General features: G+C 44.5%; 1 protein-coding gene across 3 annotated transcripts in view; it reads right to left on the reverse strand.

Moving 5' to 3' along the window:
• Positions 1-27,185, reverse strand: part of ACSL5 (acyl-CoA synthetase long chain family member 5) — a 50,235-nt gene that overhangs the window by 19,877 nt on the left and 3,173 nt on the right. The window contains exons 1-3 of one of the 3 annotated variants that reach the window (XM_053312226.1): positions 21,085-21,236; positions 3,522-3,710; positions 3,293-3,401 (exon numbers count right to left, since the gene is read on the reverse strand). In XM_053312226.1, the coding sequence (XP_053168201.1) occupies positions 3,293-3,401; positions 3,522-3,677 (265 nt within the window). In that variant the 5' untranslated portion in view covers positions 3,678-3,710; positions 21,085-21,236. Of the gene's footprint in view, positions 1-3,292; positions 3,402-3,521; positions 3,711-14,804; positions 14,878-21,084; positions 21,237-27,185 lie in introns of those variants that run through there. The other 2 variants (XM_053312227.1, XM_053312228.1) reach the window with 2 other exon arrangements.

The following is a 27,185-nucleotide window of genomic DNA, read 5'->3' on the forward strand; positions in this document are numbered from 1 at the left end:
ATCACTGCAGGGGTGCAGAGCATGACTGATGGTCATGATTTTCCTGGTCTTACAATCTAGCGTCTCTAGCTCTGCCTTGGTCCAGTCTATTATTCCTGCAGTGTATCTGATAACAGGTATAGCCCAGGTGTTTATGGCTTGTATGGTGTTCCCACCATTGAGTTTGGACTTGAGGATTTTTCTAACTCTCCTGATGTATTCTTTTCCAATTTTTCTTTTAACTTCAGTGTGTGCAATGTTATCAGCCTGGAGAATGCCCAAGTATTTGTAATGCTCTTTCTCTTCTAGGTTCTTGATCTTGCTTCCATTGGGCAGTTCTATTCCTTCTGTTTTTGTTATTTTCCCTCTGTTCATTATTAATGCAGCACACTTGTCTAGTCCAAACTCCATTGCTATATCGCTACTGAATATATGGACAGTGTTTAGCAGTGATTTGATTTCTGACTGGGACTTTCCATACAACTTCAGATCGTCCATGTACAGCAGATGGTTGATTTGACTGGATGTTTTAGATGTTTGGTATCCGAGGCCTGTTTTGTTTAGTATTTGTGAAAGTGGGGTCATGGCGATTACAAACAACAGAGGGGATAGTGTGTCCCCTTGGAAAATGCCTCTTCTAATGCTAACCTGTCCAAGTGTCTCGCCATTGATTGTTAACTGTGTACTCCATATGCTCATTGCTTTTTTAATAAATATCTGAATGTTTTTGCTGACACCAGTTGTTTCTAAACATTTTAGTATCCATGTGTGAGGCAATGAATCGAAGGCTTTCTTGTAGTCAATCCATACAACACTTAGATTTGTTTTTCTTCTCCTGCAGTTTTCTAAAATCATTTTGTCAATCAGCAGCTGGTCTTTTGTGCCTCTGGTGTTCAGGCAATTTCCTTTCTGTTCAACTGGAAGCTGTTTGTTAGTTAATAAGTGTTGCATCACTTATTAACACATCATCAAAATTATGTGCTTTAAAAATAAACCAAGGAAATTTACATGGACCTTGGATGGACATAAATTAGAACAGGTCAATCAAATAAAATATCTTGGGGTGGTTTTTCAACAAAATGCTGGGAAAGCAGCACATATGAGAATGGTAGCTGACTCAGCAAAACGCAGTGTGGTGGCAATTAACAGATTTTTCAGAACGCAGGGAGCAGGTTTCATTCCTGCGGCTTTTAAACTATATTTAGCAAAGGTTATCCCTCAGCTGTTGTACGGGATCCAATTGGGACCTTATGCGAACTTTGATATGCTTGAAAGAATTCAATCCAGTTTCTTGAGAGCTATCTTTGGGACTACAAGATGCACCGCAAATGTAATACTGCGTATGGACGCCGGCCTCATAAAGATCGAATCTCGTGCCTGGCTATTAATCATTTACTTTTGGTTGAGAGTCCACCTACGCCCAGTGGGCCTAATTCCTCAGTTTCTATCATTAAACCCACAACCGCAGTGGTGCACTGTAGTTAGTAAAAAGCTTGCTGCTCTAGGAATAGACCCTGAACAACTGCTGGAGTTAGACTTGGGAAATGCTAAAAGAATAGTAAAACAGTGTTTGACAGATAGTGAACTGCAAAATAACTGGGCCTCTCTGACAGAATTCTATAAAGGAGCAAGAACTAGATGGGATCTTTCACCAGCAAATTATTTGTCCCATATTACACTCAGCAAATTCCAGTGGGCATTTACAAGGGCAAGAACAAATTCTTTTCCCTCTGCACTATTAGCTGGGAGATACAATGGTGTTCCCCTGGAAGAACACTTCTGCAGATGCGGCAGTGGGGAAATAGAATCTATTGAGCATATTCTATTATCCTGTAAAATACATAGGCAATCAAGGGAGCACTTAATTCTACCTCTGGTCTGTAAACAGACAGACCAATCTGCTGAACAACTTGTTAAATTCTTACTTTCTGATGAAAATGTTTTTAATTTTAACTCTGTAGCCAAATTTTGTTATATTGCTTTTAAGATGTATAATGAGAACCTATACAGTTTTTTATAAATTGTTCTGCTATTTGTATGCATGGATTGTTTGGTCTAGGACCGTAAATAAAACTTGACTTGACTTGTTACATCACTTCATCTGCTATTATTATTTCAGCTAATAATTTGAACATGGTTGGTAGGCAGGTTATTGGTCTATAATTACTTGGAACTGCCCCTTTTGCTGGGTCTTTCATTATGAGATGAATTTTCCCAGTTGTTGGCTATTGTTCAGTATCACCTCCTTGCAAAATGTGATTGAATTGTTTTGATAGTTGTTTATGAAGGCTTGTTAGGTGTTTAAGCCAAAAGCCATGCAGTTCATTGTTGCCTGGTGCAGTCCAATTTTTAATTTTCTTTGCTCTTTCACTTATTAATTCTGGTGTTATTATTAGATCTTGCATTTGTTGGTTACATTTTTTGACCTCTTTCATCCAGCCTGCTTTTTTATTATAATGCATTGGATTGTCCCATAATTTCCCCCAGAATTGCACTGTTTCTTCTTTATTTGGTGTTTCTAGGTTTCTTGCAGTTTCTCCTTTTATGCTTTGGTAGAAACGTCTCTGATTCGACTGGAATTGGAGATTCTGCCTGTGTTGTGTAATTCTGGCTTTGTATCTGCTAATCTTCTTTGACACTGCTGTTATTTGCTGCTTTATTATTTCCAGGACTTCTCTAATTCTCCTTGAATCTAGGTGTATTTTTGGATCAGATACTGTTTGGTGTTTTGATTCTTCAGCTTCTTGTCTTTCATATCTTTCAATTTACTAGCATCTGATCTAAGCCTGGCGATTTTATTTTCTAATCTAATCTTCCATTTAGGTGACGTACAGCTTTCTTTTTTTACAGGTCCACTGATCTTATATCCGAGCTCTTGTGTTGTTATTGTTGCTGCACTGTTCATTATTATTATTATTTATTATTATTAACATTTTATATCCTGCTCTTCCTCCAAGGATCCCAGAGCAGTGTACTACATACTTAGGTTTCTCCTCACAACAACCCTGTGAAGTAGGTTAGGCTGAGAGTGAAGTGACTGGCCCAGAGTCACCCAGCTAGTATCATGGCTGAATGGGGATTTGAACTCGGGTCTCCCTGTGCCATTAACCTACCTCTCCTGCATAAAGTATCCTGTCAAAAGCCTAATGGTGGCTTTATGCCTTCACCACCACCACCCCACAAACAGCAGTCACTGAAACTAAAAGGGGTTGCAGGACCCACATATGTCCTTGCCATGTAATTTGGTATAATTACCAGCTGTTTTAACAGCAAGAATAATACATGGTTTTAGTGAACAAGAGTCCCAACTTACCTGACACATATCGTCCTCTTTTGAAACCCTCATACAAGGTCTTTGCATCCTCATAGTGGTAAGAAGGCAGTTTCCCATCATCTACAAGGACACTTCTTCTAGCTCCTCCCTACATTTAGAAGTTTTTCAGGTTAGTTAATACACTGGCATGAGTGATGAGTAGATTTAGTTCATATTTTCTCATCTTATCCATTTACTACTGGCTCAAAAATAGTTGCTTTGCTTTTACCTCAATGCCGACTGACTGATTATTTAAATTAACAGGGGGTACAGTTGGCTTTGGTTTAGTTATCAGCCAGAGAAAGATGGTTGTTCCAAAAGTAACAAGACCAATCAGAGCAGGAGTTGGGAGCGGAGAAAACAGGAACTGAAGTATCCAAATCATCCTGTTGGGTTAGTACTGCCAGAATGGTGAAGTCTAAAGTGAAAGTAACAAAATAGTTTGCAGATAATTCATTACATTCCTTAATATTCTTGTCCAGTGCTATATAAAAATGTTTTATGATTCAAGACTTAATACCACTTCTAGCCAAAGTTTAATCTAGACCCAAGGCAAGTAGTCCAATGCTTACTGCATTGTTATCAGATACCATACACAAAGAGAACCATATCATGGAGAGCAGACATCCTCAGGGATATGCTTGTTTGGCTGGAGTAAGTTCCTTCACAACACTAAATAGGAAGCCTGTTTGAATGTCTAGCCATGTTAGACTTGCAGGTTGTGCTATTCACGCCCACCTTAGACACATGGTAGTCACAATTCAATCTTCCAGCATTATCCATCATGCTACTCACCTCAAAGTCCTTTACTGGCAGAAAGCAACTCAGAATAACCCTCCTAGTACAATACAATACAATACAATACAATACAATACAATACAATACAATACAATACAAGCCAGTAACCCTCCTAGTACAATACCCTCCTTACAATGATTGTGTTCCAAATCTATATGCTCTCAAGTGCTCATATGCAGTTATTCACAGAGAACAGACGCAGAAAATGCAGTATATACAAGATAGGTAAGTAGAGCTAGTGTCTGAAGCTTTGTGACTTTTCTTCCTCGATAGTCATCCCTTCAAGAATTAACTTGTTTCCATGGTTACATTTCTCATGCGAAGCAAAAACTGACAGACAGGTATTAGATATAGTATTCATCATCATCAGATGAAGGTATGTTGGAACTTCGCTCTTAAATTAGAAGAAACTTCTTGCATCATCAAAATGATTTCCAGTCAATTCCCCAACATTCTTTATCTAGGATCAGAAAGTATTAGTTCAAGCCCTCATTCTGGTCACAGTGCCAGCTGGAAGTGGTTGTTACCTTCTCAGTATCATGCCATACTAGTCAAAAGCATATGTTTTGATACTGAAAATAGCTATTTTCTATGTTCTCACACAAAGTGAGCATTTCTCCCAATATTACTGGATCTTCCCCAGGATGATGGATTACATACTGCCAGTATGAACAATATTAACTTCTTCCTTTAAACAAGACTCAAAGAGCAAGTTCACTCACTGCTTCCTTCTGATTTCTAAAATGGTTTCAAGTCACATTGATTCAATTAGGCTTACATTCAAGTAAACCTGTCTATAGTTGGGCTAGGTCTCACTTCTGTTTGAAAGTGGAAAGCTGTTTTAAAGATTGAATTCAAGATAAAAGGTATTTATACATCCTTAAAGTTAGTTTCTAGAATAGAAAAATGAGGATGGGTCCCTGTCCTAAAGGGATTCTCAGTTTAAAGAGAAGATGAGATAATAGCTGTTGGCAAAGATGCTAAATTGGGATTAACAGAGAACTGTTGCTACCCCATCCTTAAAAGAGAAAACCCAGTTTTAGAAAAGGTGCCTCTTTGCCCAGCTAGGAGTAGCAGGAGCTGCAGCCTACTTGAATGATCAAATTTAATGACTCTGGGTTTAGACCCAGAGTTACTTTGCATGTGGAATACTCATGCAAAGTAGTTCATTGGCCTTTTACAGAGAGAGTGTTAAAGCAGTAGTGACCAGGCTTTCCAACTCATTGTGGTAGTTGTATTGAACATGATTCATTAAAATTCCAGCAAGAGCTCAGGGATAATCTTCAACCATTCCCTTGTTTGTGACTGACTAGACTTTAGAATACAGGCATGGATAAGTCTATACATGCAAGAGTAATTGGATGTTAATGCCAATTTCCTTGTGTCTTGGCAAATTAGGGCTTTCTTGGTTGAGTCAGATGTGCTAATTATCCACACTTCACCTGGGCTTTGAGCAAAGAAAAGGCTTGGAACGACTTACAATTTAAATCAACTCCCAAGGTTGATTTAAGGTATTAGACCCCACTTTCAGTTGTGCCAGGATAGTTAACAGTAACCCATCACTGTTACTCAAGTTTAGCACTCTAGATATAGCATTACCAAGATCCACAATAGGAATCAAGTTGAACTGGAGCAGCAGCAGGTCAGTTTAAGTGCTAGAGCAGGGTTCTCATACTTGGTTCCCCAGAGCAACTACTTAGTGGCATGTTGTGCTCACTGGGGCAGTGAATAAGTTAGCTGATGCCTTTGATGCGGTAAGTCATTCCACCGCTGCAGCGGCAGTGGCCACTGCTCAACTGGGAGTTATTCACACATGGCTTCATGCCTCAGGGGATCTGAAGAGTGAATCTGCTTTGTTTAATTTGAAGGATTAAATTGACAGTTCACATAGCTGTCGGCTCCTCCCCGCACTCCCTGACAGATCTTTTTCCTGTGCGTTCCCACCTACTTGCTCTGGGTTTTCCCTCCAACTACTCACAAATCAAACCACAGAGGAAGAAGCGAGAGAGCTCTGTGTTTGACAGCTAAGATTAGAAGACTAGCACAGCGGTGCTCTTACCCCTGGACATCCAGGCCAAAGTCCAGGGCCTCAACAGCCCAGGAGGACCCCCAAATCCCCTTTTGTCTGTCCTGAGTGGTATGGTTGCCTGGCCAGGCATGATGATGCTTAATTTAGGGGGGGGGGCTCCAAAGGCCTTTAGGTCCAGGCTCCAAAGTTACCTAGGTGCACCTCTAGATTAGCATGACCAATTACCAAACAGCTGGATCAAACAGCAGGATGCTTAACCCTTGCCTTTGTGAGTGACAGACTTCAGCACATCATGTTTTCACATACCACACACACACCACACCCCTAATAGAATCAGCTGAGACAAAAAAAGGACCTGGTTACATCCATTCTGCATATCTGAAGCCTATGTAAAACAAACGAAGACACACATTTTGTAGTTTGTGCTTGTTTTTAATTTAGTAATTTCTCCCCACCCCACCCCACAGAGTATCACCAATCTGCCACAACAACACCCCAGCACTTGCACTTGCAAATCACTTAGAGCAGACCATACCTAAAATAGCTGTCAAACTCCCCTTCATTAGGGCTGCCAAGACTGTGTTGGCAGAAATTGGGACGGGGACTCTGAGGGGGACAGGAAGGCCAGGGGCGTGGCCACCTAGGGGCAGGTTTTTAAAAACTTTTAAAGCCACAGCTGAGCAGCAACAGTGCAAGAGCAGCTCTCCCACCTCCCAAACTATGAAGGGAATGGCTCTCTGGGGCGGGTGGCATGCTGGCGAGTGGCAACAGGCACGTGTTGCTGCCTAAAGAAAGCCTGGACTCTGACTACAGCACTCACTGCCACAACCACTGGCCACTCAATGAGTCTGACTGTTGTATGTAACTGAAGAAGGAGGGAGGGGAGGAGCCGGGCAGGCAAGCGGGCAAAAAGCTCCCTTCCTTGGCCCTGCCTGCCTCCAAGTGAGGCAGATGGGCAGATTTCAGGCTTCTGCACATGCTTCAAGCAGCTGAGTGTAGTGCAGCTGCTGCAACTTGGGCTAGTTACCACATAAAAGGCTTCAGCTGCCTTACTCACCACACCTCACACCCCAGCAAGCAGCAGCCACCACTGCAATTCCCTTCATTCCCAGCAACAGTGGCCAAGGCCATTGTGGCAGGGGATGATGGGAATTTTAGTCCCAATAGTATTTGAGAACTCCTGCTCTGGAGAAGAGAGTGTACGTACTGTAGGATCTTGTTACATAGCACGAACATGGAAGTGGAGATTTGCCACATAGAAAGTGGAGTTTCTGCCCAATTATTTAATACAAGGATAATGTATTTGAGCAGTTTAAGTAAGGAGAGGGCTCCTAAGCCTCACTTAATATTTCATTTTCTTCTGTATCTGAGATTAACAATACTGAAGACATTTATACAGGATGGCTGCAAGATTTTGTTGGAGATGGAGTTCCAGTGCATCGACCTTTTGCACCAACTATCCTAATGACCACTAGGGGCATGGGGAGCAGAGATAGCTAGTGAGTGTCTCCTTACCTGTCCCTGCTTGCCTCTACTCTATGGCCCCTGCTTTGACTCCTCAGGTACTTCCTGTAGACAGTCAGTCATCTTCCTTTGCTCCTAGTGAGAAGATGGAAACATCTCTCTCTCCTTACCTATTAATTACGTAGCTGATAGGTAGGATAGGTCTTTCCTATCTCAAATGTAAAGTTAAGTTGCGCCATCGAGTCAATATCAACTCCTGGCAACCACAGAGTCATGTGGTTTTCTTTGGTAGAATACACAACCACAGAGTCATGTGGTTTTCTTTGGTAGAATACAGGAGGGATTTATCATTGCCATCTCCCACGCAGCATGAGATGATGCATTTCAGCATCTTCCTATATCTCTGCTGCCCAATATAGGTGTTTCCCATAGTCTGGGAAACATACCGGCAGGGATTTTAACTGGCAACCACTTGCTCGCTAAGCAAGTTATTTCCCAGCTGTGCCATTAGGTGGCACCATCAAATCAATTTAGTTTAGACTCTACATTGATCTCCATGTGTGTTACTTAAATAGCTGTAACAACTAAATTCTGCACTCTAACTGGAATGGTAGCTTCCTTGGTGCTTTGCTAAATAATCGCAAACCCCAACAGATTTAACTGACACAGAAATGCCAACAGGCCAATAATAGTCTCACATTTTCTCACATTTCCTCTGCTGCATGTTGCTACAGCAGCCAATGCCAAACAAGCTGCCCAACCTTTGTCTTCTCTGCACATATGGATAAGTCCATTCTTCTCTGCTCGACAAACCATTGTCAAGATATTAAGTTCTGAAGCCAGACTTATATAACAGATGGCAACAAGTTTACTTGGACGCCCCATTATATCTGTGGAATGGATTTAAAAGCTCATTGACAAAATTATTAGTAGATAGCCCAGTTTTCTGAATGCACAAGGAAGCTTCACACACGTGTCACTTAAATACATTTACTAATTCGAGAAAGAGGCACTAGGCACTAGGGAAGACAAAAATGGCTTCGTTCAAATTCAAACCAGGGTGGCTAGGTTTGTTTTTAGTTTTGCTTGAACCGCCCCACCCCCAACGTCGGTTCAGTTCAATTTTTTTTAAAAAAATCACATGCCCAATTGCTTTGGGGTTCAGGTGACAGTTGGCACCCATGGGTGCATACCACCTACCCTGGTTTTATGCCCCTAGCAGGCCGCAATACCAACAGGCAGTGACACAACACATACAACTAAAACGACACCAAGCTGAAAACTAAAAATCCCCCACAGAGTCAGACCTGCTCCTGCTGCTGTGCCCACACAACTGCAAAACCAAGGGAACCAAAGCAAACACCACAGACTGCAACAGCCACAAACAGACAAGACCTAGCAAGATGGTGCAAGACAGTAAAACCAACATAGCACACAAACTGCAAAGAAAGAGGCACAAGGCAAAAAACACACCACATTGAAGGAGAACTTAATGTAATGCACTTTGATTTTCTGCTCTTCTCTTCGCGCATGTGTTTTGCCTGTGGGGAAGAGCGCTTCAGAGTGGCAGGTCTACCACATCTTTGCTAAAGGCCACACAGGCCCCAGACGTATGGTGGCAACAGACCACACAGTCATAATCAATGTGCATGTGTGTTTGGTGTGTACACTAGACTGAAGAAGGGAAAAAGAGGAGGCTCTAAAAAAAAGTTAAAGGGATAGGAAATTCCGGCTCAGAGGCAGGTCCAGTGGAGGCCACATGATGTGGTGCAGAGGCAGACCGCTTACTCATTATTGCCGGTGCATGTGAGTTTGGTGTTTGTGCGTGCGTGTCAGAACTAAACTGGAGAGGGAAAAGAAAGGGGGGCCTAAATAAACACATTTAACAAATACATATACACAAGTATATACAAATCCATCTATAGAGCTATAGTATTTACACACCAATTATCTACACAAACCAAAGTTTCCAAAACACTATCTACACAAAAGAAACCTCTACCGACATCCAGTCACCCACACAACAGAAAATTCCACACACACAAGCGCGCACACACAAACACTTTTGCACAAGCACATATTTACACCTTTACAGTTTGAAATTTTTTACAGTCACCACTGCCACCTGTCCCTGAAAGTCACCTATGTATACATTCAAAAATTTACATACTTACAAATCTAAATATTTACAAATCAACACATTTACAAATATACACAGTTCCACACTGGCACAACTGCCTAGTGTCCATGTGTGCACCCATGGCCCCCTAGGTGCTGTGGCCAGGTGGAACCAGGGGCTTGTTCAGCATCGGTTTATGCCATTGTGGGGTAGGGGGTGTCCAGTTGTCATGTCACAGCACTAGCGGGCACGCTGTAACATGGCACAGCTGAAGGAGGAAAAGGGGAGGACAGGGACGAGTGGAAGTTGTTGCCGGGCAGGTGACCAACACTATGGGTCAACCATGGGCCAATCACTCACCCAGCTCAACGTCCAGCTCGGGGTAACCCAGCAGGGGGAGGTTGACCTTGAGTAAGGCCAACTGCTCAACCAAGCAGGGTCTAACCAAGACCGAGCGGCTGTTACCATGTCACCAGCACATAAAAACACCTGCTCCGATGCTGGTTGGCGGGCAGGAGAGGAACCAAAACAAAAGCAAGGGCAGTCACGGAAATACAACCAAGCAAAACAGAGGGGGGGAAACCCAACCGAGACTAAGACGAAAGTATAATGAAAATCATGTGTATCAAACAGAAATATGTATTACTATACAATAAGCCAATAGTAAGGTAGTATCCGATTTCTTTCACTAATGAGAAAATAAATAGTTGAACCAAAGATAATTCGAGATGAAACATGAATAATAACATATACACTCTCGAATTGTTATCTTTGGTTCAACTATTTATTTTCTCATTAGTGAAAGAAATCGGATACTACCTTACTATTGGCTTATTGTATAGTAATACATATTTCTAACTGTTTGATACGCATGATTTTCAATATACTTTCATCTAAGTCACAGTTGGGTTTCCCCTGCTCTGTTTTGCTTGGGCAGGAGAGGAAGCACACAGCAACCACCAGGTCCAGCCAGACTTGGTGGTGGGTTGCCCAGAACTGAGCGCAGTCCATCTTGGGGTTTTCCTCCACAGGTTCCTCCAAGTACTGGGCAACGCATTATGCAGCACTGGTGGGCCTGGTAGGCTGAGCCTCTTGCAAACCAGGCAAAGTGCCAAGGCACATCTGCTTAAGCCATTGGACTGATTTAGCAGGAGGAACTGACTTGTGTTGGCACCACTGCCTGGGATGCCACAACACTAGACTGGGAAGAAGAAGGGGTGGGAGTCAGCGGGCTGCCCTCACTGCTGCTGCTGCTGGGTGTGGGTCACACATGCTCGGGGGGCAGGCATCACCATCCTCCTGGTCTCTGCCAGTCCTAATGACCTCCTCCTCCCTAACTCTATCGACCAGGAGTCCCCACCACTTGGGCAAGTCATCCACGCAAATGACATTGCCCTTGATGGTCAGGTCACAGACAAGCCAGGACATACTGCTCCCTGTCACCCAACTCATTGACCAGCCTGTTGACAATCCCAGCCCTCAGCCTTCCAGCCAGAGCACACCCCTCTGGTGTCATCAGTGAGGTCCAGAGTTCACTCATCAGCTTCTCTAGGAGGAGAGCCAAGGGCAGGGCCTGAGTCTGAAGAGTGGTGTCGGCACACAAGCTCTTCATGGCAAGCAGGAAGGACTCGAGTGTCAACACCATCTCAGACATAAGCTTCCACTCCGTATTGGATAGGTCGCACATGCAGGCACTGGAACAAGAGGAAGGTGGCGTTCCATCGTTTATCTACATCCATAAGGATGAGATGTTGAGGAAGCCCATGGACACACTGCCGCTCGCAAAGCAGGCATATGGGCTTCTCACTGTGGTGGAAGTGAGCTGCAATCTTGCAGGACTTTTCCACAAGCACAGATGTGGCAGCAACAGCACCTCTCATGCAACGGCCCTGTTCCCTGGACTCCTTCACCTCCGTGAGGCCAAGGGCATCCCTGATAGCCAGGTGGAGAGTGTGTGGCATGCAGCAGATGTTCATACACTCCAACACTCTACTGCTGCTGTGATGTTAGAGCCATTGTCTGTCACAATCAAGCCCCAGGTGAGGTGTGGCAACCCACCTATCCACTCCTCAATTTGGAGTATGGCTGCCACCTCCTCCTTGGTGTGCTTGACAACCAGGGTCTCCATGTGCAAGATGGCCCACTGTGCCAAAATGTGGTGTGGGACGTGCTGGAGTCAGAAGCATCACCAGAGGGCCCCTCTCTCTCCAGACCCCACCAGTGAGCAGTTAGGGCTAGGAAAGCAGCGTGCATTCCACTCGCACTGTTCCAGAGATCAGTGGTGAAATCCACACTGGTGCCAGCCTGTGCTGCATGTAACATGGCTGACAAGAGCACCCTGCATCTTGCATGGACGGACACATTCTGGCTGAATGTGGTCCTTGAGGGGATGGTGTAGTTGGGTGCTAGCCTCTGGAGTAGCTGGCAAAAGCAAATGTTCTAAACCAACTGAAAAGGCTGGTTGTCAGTGGCCATCATCTCCCCTATGAGGCAGGTGAGGAGATGTGGTCCTACATGACCATGACACTTCTTGCCCAAAGACTGCATTCACCGCTTGACTGGCAGTGTGGCCTGCTTCATGGAAGATTTTGCACAGCTTGTGTCAGCGCTAGTCACAGGCACACTAGCACTGTCAGAGTCATCAAGGTGATCCGGGTGATGCCATTGCATGTGTCACCACATGGAGGTTGTCCCAAGAGGTTTAGCATCCTTGCCCCGACTGACCTGTGACCTGCAGTGGACACAGCGAGCAGTGGTTGGAACATCTTGAGGAATCTCAAAATGCCACCAAATATCACTGCTCTGTGTAGCCTCTGATGCCTTGGACATCATCTTGGGCCTTTTGGGTGACAGTGGACCTAGTGGGGCTGCTTGTGGTCACCTGCCACCATCATCCACCCCCTTCCACCCTGCACAGAAGAAGCAGGGCCAGGCTTCATTGGAGGAAGGGGGTCTTCACTTGTGTAGCAGTCCCTTTCCCCTTGAAGCCAGATTGGGAGGACCCAGAACTGGACTCTGCCACAACCTGGGCATCATCGGGGGCCCCCATTGAGTGGTAAGAACATAACAGCCCTGCTGGATCAGGCCCAAGGTCCATCTAGTCCAGCATCCTGTTTCACACATTGGCTCAAAAGATGCCGCTGGAAGCCTACCGGCAGGAGTTAAAGGCATGCCCTCCCTCCTGCTGTTACTCCCCTGCAACTGGTACTCAGAGGTAATCTGCCTTTGAGGCTGGAGGTGGGCTATAGCCCTCCAACTAGTAGCCGATGATAGACCATGAAGTTATCCAAACCCCTCTAAAGCCATCCAGGTTGTTGGCTATCATCACATCTCATGGCAGAGAATTCCACAAGTTGATTATGTATTGTGTGAAAAAGTATTTCCATTTGTTGGTCCTAGATTGCCTGGCAACCAATTTCGTGGAATGACTCCTGTTTCTAGTGTTATGGGAGAGGGAGAAGAATTTCTTTCGATCCACTTTCTGCACACCATGCATGATTTTATAGACCTCTATCATGTCTCCCTACACAGTCATCTTTTTTCTACACTAAATAGCCCCAGGTGTTGCAGCCTTGCCTCATAAGAATGGTGCTCTAGGCCCCTGATCATCTTGGTTCCCCTCCTCTGCACCTTTTCCAGTTCTACAATGTCCTTTTTGAGATGTGGTGACCAGAATTGTACACAGTACTCCAGTTGTGGCCGCACTATCGTTTTGTATAAGGGCATTATAATATTAGCACTTTCATTTCCAGTCTCCTTCCTAATGACTCCTAGCATGGAATTGGCCTTTTTCACAGCTGCCGCACATTGAGCCGACACTTTCAATGAGCTGTCCACCATGACCCCAAGATCTCTCTCCTGGTCAGTCACCAACAGCTCAGATCCCATCAGCGTATACTTGAAGTTGGGATTCTTTGTCCCAATGTGCATCACTTTACACTTGCCAACATTGAGCCGCATTAGCCATTTTGTTTCCCACTCACCCAGTTTGGAGAGATCCCTTTGGAGCTCCTAACAATCCATTTTGGATTTCACTACCTGAAAGAGTTTGGTATCATCTGCAAATTTGGCCACCTGGCTGCTTACCCCTACTTCTAGATTTATGAATACATTAAAAAGCACCTGTCCCAGTACAGATCCCTGGGGGTTCTTACTTCCCTCCATTGTGAAAACTCTCCATTTATACCTACCCTCTGTTTTCTGTCCTTCAACCAGTTAGCAATTCACACATGTACTTGCCCCCTTATCCCATGACTGCTAAGTTTCCTCAGGAGTCTTTGATGAGGAACTTTGTTGAAAGCTTTTTGGAAGTCCAGGTATACTATGTCAACTGGATCACTTTGATCCACACACTTTGTGAGGCAAGATTTACCTTTGCAGAAGCCATGCTGGTTCTCTCCCAGCAGGGCCTGTTCTTCTATGTGCTTTACAATTTTATCCTTGAGGATGCTTTCCATCAATTTGCCTGACACGGATGTTAAGCTAACCAGCCTGGTGAGAGGAGCGTTGGTGGGGCCAGAAGAGGGAAGGAAAATCTGGCTGCACTGCCAGCCGTCAAGCCCCTTCCCCCCACCACAGAAGCAGCTTCCCTGGAAGGAGAGCTCCCTGCACCACCAGGCTCTACACAGGGCAGCAGCACCAGTGGTTCATCCGATGGACCAGCCACTGGTCCTGGCTTGGTGATAGCAGGCTCCTCTAGATAGGAGAGCCTTTATGCTGCCACCTCACCTGGGGCAAAGAACTCACCAATGGGGACTTGTGGGACCCCATGCCATCTTCTCTGCCCCCCCCCCAAGCCTCCTGCACCAGCCTTGTGGACCCCTCCCACCTCTGCCTGCCACGAGCTCTGCTCACCACATGGAGCTCAGACATTCCCAAAGGTACCCTGGAGGCTTTTAATTTTTTAAAAAAGGGTTTTTTAAAAATAACCCTATTTTAAAAAGCCTTGTTTAGGAAAACCTGCAAAAACAAGAAACAACCTGTAAAAAAACCCAAAAAAACCACAGACACAGGGGGAAAAATACCTCCCCCAACCCAAACCAGAAATGAGGCCCTATTTAACAAATGCTTAGGACAAAGGTGCCCCGTAAAAAACGGCTTACCCCCTTGTTGTCCTGGAGATCTTCTGCCCCACACACTGTTCGGGGGGGGGAAGCTTTCTTGACCAGTGGCAGGCTGGCAGGCATACACAGCTGGAGCATGGGAGGGCAGAATAAGCAGCCTTTCAGGTGCCCACCCCCACAAACCAACACATTAAAATAAACACTAAGTAACTTAAAATAAAAACTGGTGGAGGGAAAGGGCTGTGGGGATGGGGAATAAGTGAGGGGGAAAGAAAAGGAGGGAAAGAGGACAGAGGGTAGGTGCTGCTGGAGTACTCTGGAACAGGCAGTGTGCTAAGCACAGCAAGAAATGGATTAAAAAAGAAAAGCACCTGCTCCAAAGGAAAAGCACACACACCAAAAAGCCCAAAATAAAACACAATTGGCAGCTGCTGAGCTGAGGACTGTGGTGGCTGAGCTCTGAGCTCTGGAGGACTCTGAGCTCTGGAGGACTGCTGAGCTGAGCTCTGTGGTGGCTGTTGCTTTTAAATCTCTATTCAGCCAAGATTTAAAAGCAACAGCCACCACAGAGGCAAAAAAAGGTGGGGGGGGGCAGTGGGGGTTAGGGAAATGGGCTGGAAAGAGAGGCCTCCCAGGCCAAAGGGCCTCACCCCCCCACCCCCAGCCCACAGCAGTAGGGGACCAGAGACATTCACTCACTTTGTGGGGGGGCAGGTAACCAGCAGCAGAAGCACACACACTCACACCAAGGGGAAAAATGGTTTAAAGCAGAGGGGAATGGGCGGGGGGGAGGAGAGAAGCAGGCATAAGGGGACTGAAAAGAAAACACACAGCACAAGTCTGCAGACAGACTCTCACCAGCAAACAGCAGTCAGCAGCACTCAGCAAGCCAAGGAGGACTGCAACAAGAGTGATTTTGCAAGGCCAGAGGCTTGCCTTTAAACACAACTTTTGGAGCCCCCACCTCCCCCGCCCCCAGCAAACAGGGTGCCAGTTCTCAAGGAGTGGCACCACTGCAGAGCCTACCAGAGAGCCAGACTTAGCTGGCCATTCAGGGAAGCATGAGCTTGGCAAATGAAATTAAGCAACCCAAGTGACACAAAATGGAGACTAGCACCTAAAGCCTTTGAACTGAACCAAGTTTGGTTGGCTCAAACTGGCATTTGCCAATGCAATGCCCAGTTTGGTTCAAACTTGAACCTTCAAACTGAACCGGTTCCAACCAGGGGCGTAGCTAGCCTGCTGGCAGCCCGTGTGCAGCCATGGCAGGCGCCCCGATAGCCACGCCCCCGCATCTGACATCAGACGTGGGGGCATGGTCTGGCTCCCGAACAGAGCCTTGAGGCTCCGTTTGGGAGTTGCTGCTGCTTGCCATTTTTAACTGCCGAAGGGGCCGCGCGGCCCCTTTGGCAGTTAGACAAAGCCTGGTGCTGCATTCGCAGCGCAGCCCAAGAGCGGCTCTTCCCTGCAGGGAAGAGCCATTTCTGGGCTGTGTTGCGAATGCAGCACCAGTCTTAGCTCCTGAAGGGGCCACGCAGCCCCTTCAGGAGCTAGTTAGGCTGGCGCTGCCTTTGCAGGGAAGAGCCGCTCCTGGCTGGCACTGTGAACGCAGCGCCAGCCTTTGTTTAGCTCCTGAAGGGGCCGCACGGCCCCCGCTCGGGAGCTAAACTACCACCCCCGCATCTGACATCAGACGCGGGGTGTGTGTGTGTTGGGGCCACTCTCGCGGCTCCTGATTGGCCACCGGCCCGGGTTCTTTGAACCTGTTGGCCCAGTGGTGGCTCCCCCCCTGTTTCCAACTCAAACCTGTTTCCACATCCCTAAGAGGCACTAGCTCACCAGAGGAGCACAGTCATGATAGTGAGTCCAGCCATTATTTGCTTTTAATCTGTCAAGTGTAAGATTGCCACTCTGGTCTTCAGTGCTATGATTAAGGTTATGAAAGTACTGGGAATATGAACTCCAGCTTCAAGAACACATCACCAAGCATTTACCAAGAAAAAGGGGTGGGTTCTAGAATTCAATAGATATCAGAGACCTTTACATAATGTTCTACAGAGTACTGAGTGTGGCTTTTGTCCTTGGATGTATAACTACTTGGCTACCTTACACAAATGTAGCTCACACCCCACAATTGCAGGAAGACCTTTTCACCTATTTATCACAGACATAAGAGGTCACGATTCCTCTTAGAGTGCCGAAGTTCAAGCAACAGTGAACTTTAAGTCTCTCTTATCACTCAAGTCCTCCTTGTATACCAAGTGCAGTTTCACACCTTTTCATTAGCTTGAGACAGCCAATTCCAGCATCCTTTAGAGTTCCACATGGAATCCATGCCCCTCTCCCTCTCCACACAAGCTAGTTCCTACAGTTTACAAGTAGGCGAGAGCCTGAATTCCAGAAGACAATGCAACATCTTCCCAAGGTATTTGATGAACAGAGAAAGTTAAGGTTGTGCAGTGAAGTAAAAACAGTGAAGTGTTGCCAAAACCTAAGGATTATACTCGTGGGTCAAATGGGCCATAACCAAAAATTTGGCTTTAAAAAAGCCAGATCTGGCAACAGAATTTTTACGGTAGCAACTGTTAAATTTTTAGTTCAAGATTGGCTCCTGAAACACAAATTCATTGCTTGGGGCATTGAAATTTAACATCTTTAAACTAGTATCAGTGCTGGACCAGGAAAAGCAAGCAACAGAAGAGATGCAGAGCTATAACTGACAAGTTTAGAGATTTAGGAACATAGGAAGCTGCCATATACCAAGTCAAACCATTGGTCAGTCTAGCTCACTATTGTCTTCACAGACTGTCAGTGGCTTCTCCAAGGTTGCAGGCAGGAATATCTCTCAGCCCTGTCTTGGAAAAACAGACTTGGGAAGAACTAACATCGGGTTTGAGCGATAGAACCTCTTTTCGAGGTCCCAGAAAAAAACCTTGAAGGAAACAGGACAGAACGGGTGCCCTCATACTTGGGAATTGGAATGTTCCCCTCCTCGTAATCAGGTTAGTAAACCTGTATGTCATTTATGCAATGCTCCTGCATAGGAATAGGGAGGGAAGACGCGACCAAGAGGTTCACGCAGATGAGACAGTAAATCTCTTCTGGAAAAGTTTGTATGGTTATGTGCAAAAAGACAAGAGTATCTCTTCTAAACGGCAGTGGGACAAATTGTGGAAATGGACGTCGAATGTAAAACCCCCCCCCCAATTACCTGATGTGCCTTGAAATCCCCCACCCCCGAGTTACAGTACTACCTGCATATACTGCATAACCATGTGGGTTTCCAAATCATTGTGTGTAAATCTTTGTAGATATATCATGTACAAACAACCACTTTGTATATAATTGTGCTTTGGCAACGTACTGTATGCTTTGGTAGTTTGTTGGTTCAATTAAAAAAATCTTGTCCTATAAAAAATCTTGTCCTATCTTGGAGATGCTGCCAGGAAGGGAACTTGGAACCTTTTGCTCTTCCCAGAGCAGCAACATCTCCTGAGGGGAATATCTTACAGTGCTCACACACATTCATATGCAAACAGGGCAGATCCAACCAGTCTCCCATTCATATGCAACCAGGGCAGACCCTGCTTAGCTAAGGGGACAAGTCATGCTTGCTTGTCATGATAGGGGACAATATATCCTCCTATTTCCCACATTGATAAGAGGAGCAGGGCCCCCTCTTATTACAGGGAGGGAAACTACAACCAATCTGTTTAATACACACTGCAGTTTTACAATGTAATCTTCATGGTATCCAGAAGTAGTCAGGACTGAACTTTGCCATGGGTTTTCTTTCCAAGCCTTTCTCTCCTCCCCACACTTGAAACAGCATCCCTGCTTTAAACAGACACCAACTCATTTGATAGTATAGTTAAAAGCCAGTTGTTGCCAATCCTTACATGACCTCTCACCCATAAACACAGTGCTGTCACTAGACAGACACAACTAGCATTTGTACTAGACTGCTACACAGAAGGAGGTTACTACCATTAGTTTATAAGCAATGGCACTGTAGTCTGCTAGCAGCCCAGCCCTGTTCTCATGCCGTTGTCACAGAAACAGGCTCTATTCATGTTTGTTCGATCAGGCTTGCAAGACTTAAGAAGGTATGTAGTTTTGTTTGTTAGGCTGAAACTGAAGGTTTTTCACAGGCAGTACAAATATATGAGTATTTAAACTACAAGTGTCCCAACTGATTAGGATTATCAGAAAAACTTCTGGGAGTAGTACTATCAGCCAGGATTTGAGAAGATTAACAAAAATGGGCTGCTGACCCACCTGAAATAGTTATATAAACAGAGGCGTATCTAGGGAAAATAGTGCCTAGGGCAAACACTGAAATTGCACCCCCCTGTCCAAGCATCTGACACCCATCTTTCAGATAACTTTACCATAATATTAGCTGAAAAATACAAGTCAGGCTCGTTAATCTTTTAATATTTCAAAAACTATTTAGCAGTGGACTTAGCCAGACCAAAAAATGCTGGAAAACTACAAATTTCAGTATGCTGGGGCTCATGAAATACCCAAATACTATGTGGAGGTGTACTTGGAAAACTAAACAGAAGTGCCTGTCTAATTCTCTACTATGGATTGTAGCATCACTATTACATAAGTTTTAAAATTTGACTTTTCCCAGATACTCTGAAAATAATTAAAGGATATGCAGAGTAAACTGTGTCACTGCTTGGAATATATTCTAGTCTTTCAGAAAGACAGTTAAAATGAGAGAAAGAGAGCAAGAAACTCCCAGTGGGCCTTAATATTAAGGATTTCACACTGATTCAAAGACAAACTCACCATTAATAGTCATATTATTAAGATATCACATTTAACTCACTTATCACAAGAAGCAAATTAAGAGCAAATGAATACAATCCTAGCTCATAAGCGTCAGCTCAGTATTCACAAGCCCTGATTCTCTGTACATAGTGCCAATCTGAATATGTGTACAGTGTCTTATATTATTATTATTATTTTATTTTTACCTGTAGCCCCTTTGGGGGGCTTCCTAAAGGCTAGGGGTTTTTTTTGTTTGTTTGTTTTTTGGCAAAGGTTCCCCCTGACCCAGTTGGCCTCTAGGGCCTCACAGGTACCATTTGAGCATGTGCAGTGGCCATTTTTAAAAATAATCTTTTTTTTAATGACCACTGAGTACAAAATGGCCACCGCACATGCTCAAATGGCCTCTGCAAGGCCTGGCATGACGTAGGGCCTCACAGAGGCCATTTGAGCATGCACGGTGGCCATTTTGTTTCCGGCAGCCATTTTTTTTAATTCTACAAAATGGCACCCCCCTTCAAGTGGCGCCCGGGGCACGTGCCCTGCCTGCCCTATCCCTAGATACGCCCCTGTATATAAAGTACCCTATTTGTTTTCAAGGAACTACACATTTGCTATATTCTTGTTTGAGAGAGAAATTAGCATAGAATAAAAGTTCATACTATGATTCAGTTGAATAAATAAAGCCAAGGCAGCCCAAAAGCTATGCTGTTTTCTCACACATTTTGTTAGTTATTGAATTAGAACCTTGACCTTCCAACTACAGCTACTATTTACATACTACTCTTCAACCAAAGTTCAAAAAGCAGTTTGCAAACCAAGTCATAAGGCAACAAGCAGCAGCAACTGAAATAGGATTTGCAAGAAAAAGAGAGCAAAAAACATGTTAAAGAGCCTCAGTATACATGCTGGAGCTTTGAGATTGGTTCCCAACTAAACAGGGGATTAATGCAGGGTTTCTTAACCTTGGGCCCCCAGATGTTGTTGGACTACAACTCCCATCAGCCTGACATGGCCTTTGTGGCTGAGGATGATAGGAGTTGTAGTCCAACAACATCTGGGGGCCCAAGGTTAAGAAACCCTGGATTAGTGTGATCTAGTAATTACATGTTCCTTTATTCCAGAGTTACTCAAGTCCAAGGTTCCATTGCACAAGCCTACAGAACTTGTTAGAGGACTTGAAGCATGTTACCATCCCTCAACACAGCCTATATTGCAGAATTGTAAGGTTAATATTACCACCACTCCTTTGTAAGCAAGAAATGAGGTGTAACAAGTGAAGAAACAGAAAGGCTTGAAGCAACATTATCAGCCTAATAATTTGTTTGCTGTTTATTTTTAAAATGAAGTTAGCTATATTTATATACTGGGTAGTTCTTTTAACAGGCAATTAACTCTTAACTTTCAGTCTTTACTCAAAATAGTCACAGCAGAACATAAGAATAACATAGGAATAGTAATAGCAAGAAATATAACTCAGTTAAATTATCTGCAACAGACTAACACAAATACTTAACAATAATAAAAAGACACTTACTAAATACAAACCACAAGCTTGCAGCAAACTCTAACTCACAGCTTTAAATAACAGTCACATCCAGTAAGTGCTGGAGTGGAAACCTATAAGGGGCAGGCTTCTCTGACAGGAAGTTACTAATCATACTTAGTGTTGCAGTTATACAGGCTTACTTGAATGTCAACCTTTGCACTCAGAGGAACTTACTGCAGAGTAAATATACATAGGATTCAGCTGTAAGTAGCTATAGAAAATATAACAGAAAGGGAAGTGGGTAGCCAGTCACATTTAGTCAGAAGTGACAGGAAATACTTGGAGTTCTGCAAAGGTCAGACCTTTCAACTTACACTCTAAGACTTTTATCCTAAAACTTAAACAAACAAAAAAGTTACATCTAAAGCTGAGATAAAGTAATATTGAAGATACAGAACTATCCTGAACACACTTAGGTACTAGTAAATGTTGCTGTCATTTGCATGTGAAAGTGCTTAGATTATAGTGGTGTATCTCATACATGTTTTTTTCAGACACATTCCCCACTTCTAAGAATGTGTGCATTGGATTGCAGCCTTAAATATTTAACTATGGTAGTTTATTTTGATCTGCTTCTGTTATAGGGAGTATCTTCTTTATACCAGCAATCTATCACATGGAAAAGATTTTTATAATGTTTTCAGTGGTAGTAAGTTGCAGAGATGCAGACAGATAAAAAGCTTGAGGAGTGATTTTTCACTTAATTTTTTGTTTGGTGGGGAGAGAGGAAAGGCATATGGAATGGGGGGGAAAGCTTTAGGTATTGAAGATGGAATGGAAATTTTATTTCAGTCATTGACCAGACAAAATACAGCCTATACAAAATATAAGTAAGAAACATAGGAACATAGGAAACTGCCATATACTGAGTCAGACCATTGGTCTATCTAGCTCAGTATTGTCTTCACAGACTGGCAGCGGCTTCTCCAAGGTTGCAGGCAGGAATCTCTCTCAGCCCTATCTTGGAGAAGCCAGGGAGGGAACTTGAAACCTGCTCTTCCCAGAGCGGCTTCATCCCCTGAGGGGAATATCTTGCAGTGCTCACACATCAAGTCTCCCATTCATATGCAACCAGGGCAGACCCTGCTTAGCTATGGGGACAAGTCATGCTTGCTACCACAAGACCAGCTCTCCTCTCCTTCAGCAATCATGGTTCTTACAAAGCACTGTTTACAATATATGGTACAATCAACATTCATGATTTTACCAACTGCTTCCTTACACGGCTTGCAATATAGCAAAATTTTGCCACTTTGATGGAAACATTAATATTACTGTTGGACAAAAGGAGAGACACATAAAAGGCCAATGGCCTACCTGGGAATCTAGACAAAATGGGTGACAAAAGTGTTAGCTGAATATCTCTATGAAACAAACAACATATGATCACTTGTCTGAACCGCTCCTGGCTGACATGGACATAACCGTTGAGCAAAAGGAATACCGAGATAGCGACCCTCTAGGAGAGCTGAGGGCAGCACATTCAGGTGTGCCAATGCAAATGCCCTTCTCAATTTGGCAAGAACAAGGTCAAGTAAATATTTAGCTGGTCTGTGAGGGTGGATTGTATTACCTAGGAAAGGTAAAGGTCTGGCTCAGGCCCTGTCTTCCTGAGTCACTATGTCCCAAATCAGTTGCCTAATTATCTCCTTGGCTTTTAGGATCCCTAAGGAGACCAACATTGGGATACTTAGCTCGTAGCTTTTGAATTTCCTCTCAACTCCCTCTTTCCATGCAGATGCAAAGTTGTCTTTCAGGACCAAAGGAGCAAGGCCTGCTTGACCAAGATGTAATTTCAAGTAATAAGAGATCTTTGCAACCCAAACATGTGCTTCAATTGGTACTAACCCAAGTTCCAGCATTAACACAGCATTGGGCATCCCTCTTGACACCCCCAGGATTGTTCTAATGAATCAACTCTAGGGGTTGAAATCTTTGTAAATTACTCAGCTGGGCGCCATATAGTAGTTGGGCTAGTATTTTCTCTTTGAAGACCTGAATTGTAGCAAGGAGGGACATAACCACCTCTCTTCTTGAAAAACAATCTAATGAGCACTGTCGCACTCTTTTGTGCCTCTTGTGTAACATGGAACAGATGTGCTCTCCAATAACATTGAATTGGAAAACCATGCCCAAATACTTAAAGAGCTTGACTTGTTCTATATCTTGGCCATCAATTTGCCACTTACGCTGCACAAATATCTTCTGAATCACCATGATCTTGGAGATTGAAGATATGGGTTATTAAGCTATAAGGTGGGGATTAGTAGAAGTAATGCTGGCAGGTCAGCAGGTCGTTCCAGAGGAAGGGTAGTCAGAAATTTAATAGCTGTCTCCCTCTCCGGCTGTCCTGCCAGCTCTGTGACCTTGAGGAGCACTGCCAACAACCTACATAGTCTTAGATTGCTCCTTTGCAATGCCAAAATAAACCCGAACTCATCCACGATTTGATTATGAATGAAGGGCCGACCTGGTGTGCATCACTGAGACTTGGTTGGGGGAGGCTAGTGGCCCAGTCTGATCCCAGCTTCTTCCTCCAGGGTATTCTGTAGAGAAGCAGGTGAAGGGACATGGGCGGGGAGGTGGAGTGGCTGTGGTCTATAAGGATAACATCACCAGGGTCCCTGTTAGGGTATCAGACCATATTGAATCTGTGTACTTAAGTTTGGGGACCAGGGATAGATTGGGACTTCTGTTGGTATACCGATCACCCTGCTGCCCAACAGAATACCTTACTGAGCTCACGAACTTGGTCGTAGAACTCGCGTTGGAGTCTCCCAGACTTTTGGTGCTGGGGGACTTTAATGTTCATTTTGGGACCAATTTGTCTGGGGCAGCTGAGGAATTCATAGCAGCCATGACAACTATGGGCCTATCCCAAGTGGTCTCTGGACCGACGCACACTGCAGGTCACACGCTTGATTTGGTCTTTTACTCTAATCAGGGTGGTGTTCCATGGGTGGGGACTCCTGTTATTTCCCCATTGTCATGGACAGACCACCATCTGGTTAAGGTTAGGCTTACAACCACTTTCCACCTCCAAAGGGGCGAAGGGCCTATTAGAATGGTCCACCCGAAGAGGTTATTGGACCCAAAAGGATTCCAAGAAGCCTTGGAGGGATTTAATATTGGCTTTGCCAGTGATCCTGTTGATGCCCTGGTGGAGAACTGGAAGAGCATACTCACTAGGGCAGTAGATACAATTACTCCTATGTGTCCCCTCCGACTCGTTTCAAAACTGGCCCCTTGGTATACGGAAGATCTACAGGGGCAGAAGTGGCAAGGTAGGCGACTGGAGCACAAGTGGAGAAAGACTCAACTCGAATCTGACAAATTATGACATAGAGCACATTTAAAGATCTATGCTCAGGCAATACGTGAGGCAAAGAAGCAGTTCTTTTCTGCCCGTATTGCATCTGCGAGTTCATGTCCAACGGAGTTGTTCAGGGTTGTGAGGGGGGTAGTACACGCCGCCCTTCCTTGAATCAGAATTTGGAGCCATCAGTTACTCGCTGTGATGTGTTTAAATAATTTTTTGCAGAGGCTCCATACTCTCTCCAATGCTCTTTAACATCTACATGAAACCACTTGGAGAGATCATCAGGGGATTTGGAGCGGGGCGTTATCAGTATGCTGATGACACCCAGATCTACTTCTCCATGTCAACATCATCAGGACATGGCATAACCTCCCTGAATGCCTGCCTGGAAGTAGTAATGGGCTGGATAAGGGAGAATAAACTGAGACTGAATCCACATAAGACAGAGGTACTTATTGTGCGGGGTCAGAACTCCAGAGATGATTTTGATTTCCCTGTTCTAGATTGGGTCACACTTCCCCAAAAGGACCAGGTTCACAGTCTGAGAGTACTTCTGGATCCACACCTCTCCCTGGCTTCTCAGGTTGAGGCAGTGGCCAGAGGGGCTTTCTATCAGCTTCCCCTGATACGCCAGCTGCGTCCGTTTCTTGAGATGAACGACCTCAAAACAGTGGTACATCTGTTGGTAACCTCCAGACTTGACTTCTGCAATGCACTCTATGTGGGGCTGCCTTTGTACGTAGTCCGGAAACTCCAGTTGGTACAGAATGTGGCAACCAGGTTGGTCTCTGGGTCATCTCGGAGAGCCCATATCACTCCTTTGCTGATAGAGTTACACTGGCTGCCAATAGGTTTCTGGGCAAAATACAAAGTGCTAGTCAAAACTTATAAAGCCCTAAATGGCTTAGGCTGGGTATCTAAGAGAACATCTTCTTTATTATGAGCCCCACCGCCCACTGAGGTCATCCGGAGAGATCTGTCTCCAGTTGCCGCCAACTCGGCTGGTGGCCACATGGGGACGGGCCTTCTCGGTCGCTGCCCCGAGACTGTGGAATGCACTCCCTACTGAGATACGATCCTCCCCATCTCTGACAATTTTTTAAAAGCATTTGAAAACCCACCTCTTCACCCAAGCTTTTTCGCTTTTTAAAATTTTAAAGTTTTAATCTGTGGTTGATTTTTAAATTGTTAAATTGTTTTAAGTTTTTGCAGTGTAGAAATTTGATAAATAAATAAATAAAATAAAATTTCCCCACAAAAAATAGCAGGAATCCCCCCACCCCCAAAGGAGCTATAAAATGTCTCTGTGCCAGAAAATGGTGGCTAGAAATGACCTCAGAGATCATTTCTGGTCACCTAGGGACCATGGATAGTGGTTTTTAACCCTTTTAAAACTGTGTTTTAAAAAACAGAGATTGTGTGTCAATTGCCCGACCGCTGATACACAGCACTATGAATGTCAGGACCACAAGTAATTAGGTCCCCCTGGTAGTGGAAAAAGGTTTCTCCATCAGTTTAGGGCACATATAGGAACATACAAATATGTCTTTTAATAAGTCAGACTCTTGGTCCATCTAGCTCAGTACTGCCTATACTGACCGGCAGAAACTCTCCAGGGTTTCAGATAGGGGTCTTTCCCAGCCCTATCTGGAGATGTCAGGGACATCTGGGAGATTCTGCAGACAAAGCATGTGCTCTATTGCTGAGCTACAGCCCCTCCAGAATATTGATCTCAATGCTAGGAAACACCTACTAACGTTTTTCCAGGCTGCCTGGCTATTAGGGGCTGGGGCACAGATGTAGGACCAGAAAAATGCTGTCAACCCTATGTTTCTATGCATTTTAAAGAACATATCCCAATGAAAGAAACAGATGTTTCTTAATAGCATGCTGGTATTATGCCCTAAAATATTGCAGGTTCCATTACTACCTTTTCATGGACAGAAGCTATATGCAGAGGTGCACCTAGGTAATTTTGGAGCCTGGACCTAAAGGCCTTTTGAGGCCCCCCCACCACCCTGCCAATTAAGCATCATCATGCTCCACTGGATGACCACACCACCCAGGACAGAATAAAGGAGATTTGGGGGGGGCCTGGGGCTGTGGAGACCCTGGACTTCAGCCTCAAAGTCCATGGGTAAGAGTCCCTCTGGCTATATGTATTTTGACAGTGGTCAAAAAGCAATATGTGAAACCTTTTTAGCATTGAGATACAGCAACAAGAAAAGCTTTTCAAGCTGATTACAATACAATAAAATGAATATTTATATACCGCTAAAGTGACAACTAAAGTTTCCAAAGTGGTTTACACAGATATAAATAAATAAATAAACAAACAAAATAAAACAATTACTGCCAACCATGTATCTCTTAAAAGCATAGATCCTTTGTTCACATAACCCTTCTCCTGAAAACAGCACATTGACTTCAGTTAACAAATCAAAGAGGTAAAAGTAGTACTTTCCCAACCCACTCCCCACCCCCAAGCATCTTCTTGTTATTTTAATTATTTTATTCTTGGAAACAATTTGATCTAGTCTACATATGGTATGATGCACATGCTTTGGAAGCTGTGGGATCTGCTTCATTCAGTCATGGTTTACTGCCAGAGAAAAGCTGTTAGATTCTTCTTCATAGCAAGTCATAGGATTCCCAGGGGCAGAGCCACCATTGGGTGAACAGGTCTGACGTCAGATGCAGGGACATTATTTCGGTCCCAAATGGGGCCGCGCGGCCCCATTTGGAGTCGAAATTGGCCTGCGCTGCGTTG

The sequence above is a fragment of the Hemicordylus capensis genome, chromosome 3 (assembly GCF_027244095.1).
Source record: "Hemicordylus capensis ecotype Gifberg chromosome 3, rHemCap1.1.pri, whole genome shotgun sequence".
Lineage (NCBI taxonomy): Eukaryota > Metazoa > Chordata > Lepidosauria > Squamata > Cordylidae > Hemicordylus > Hemicordylus capensis.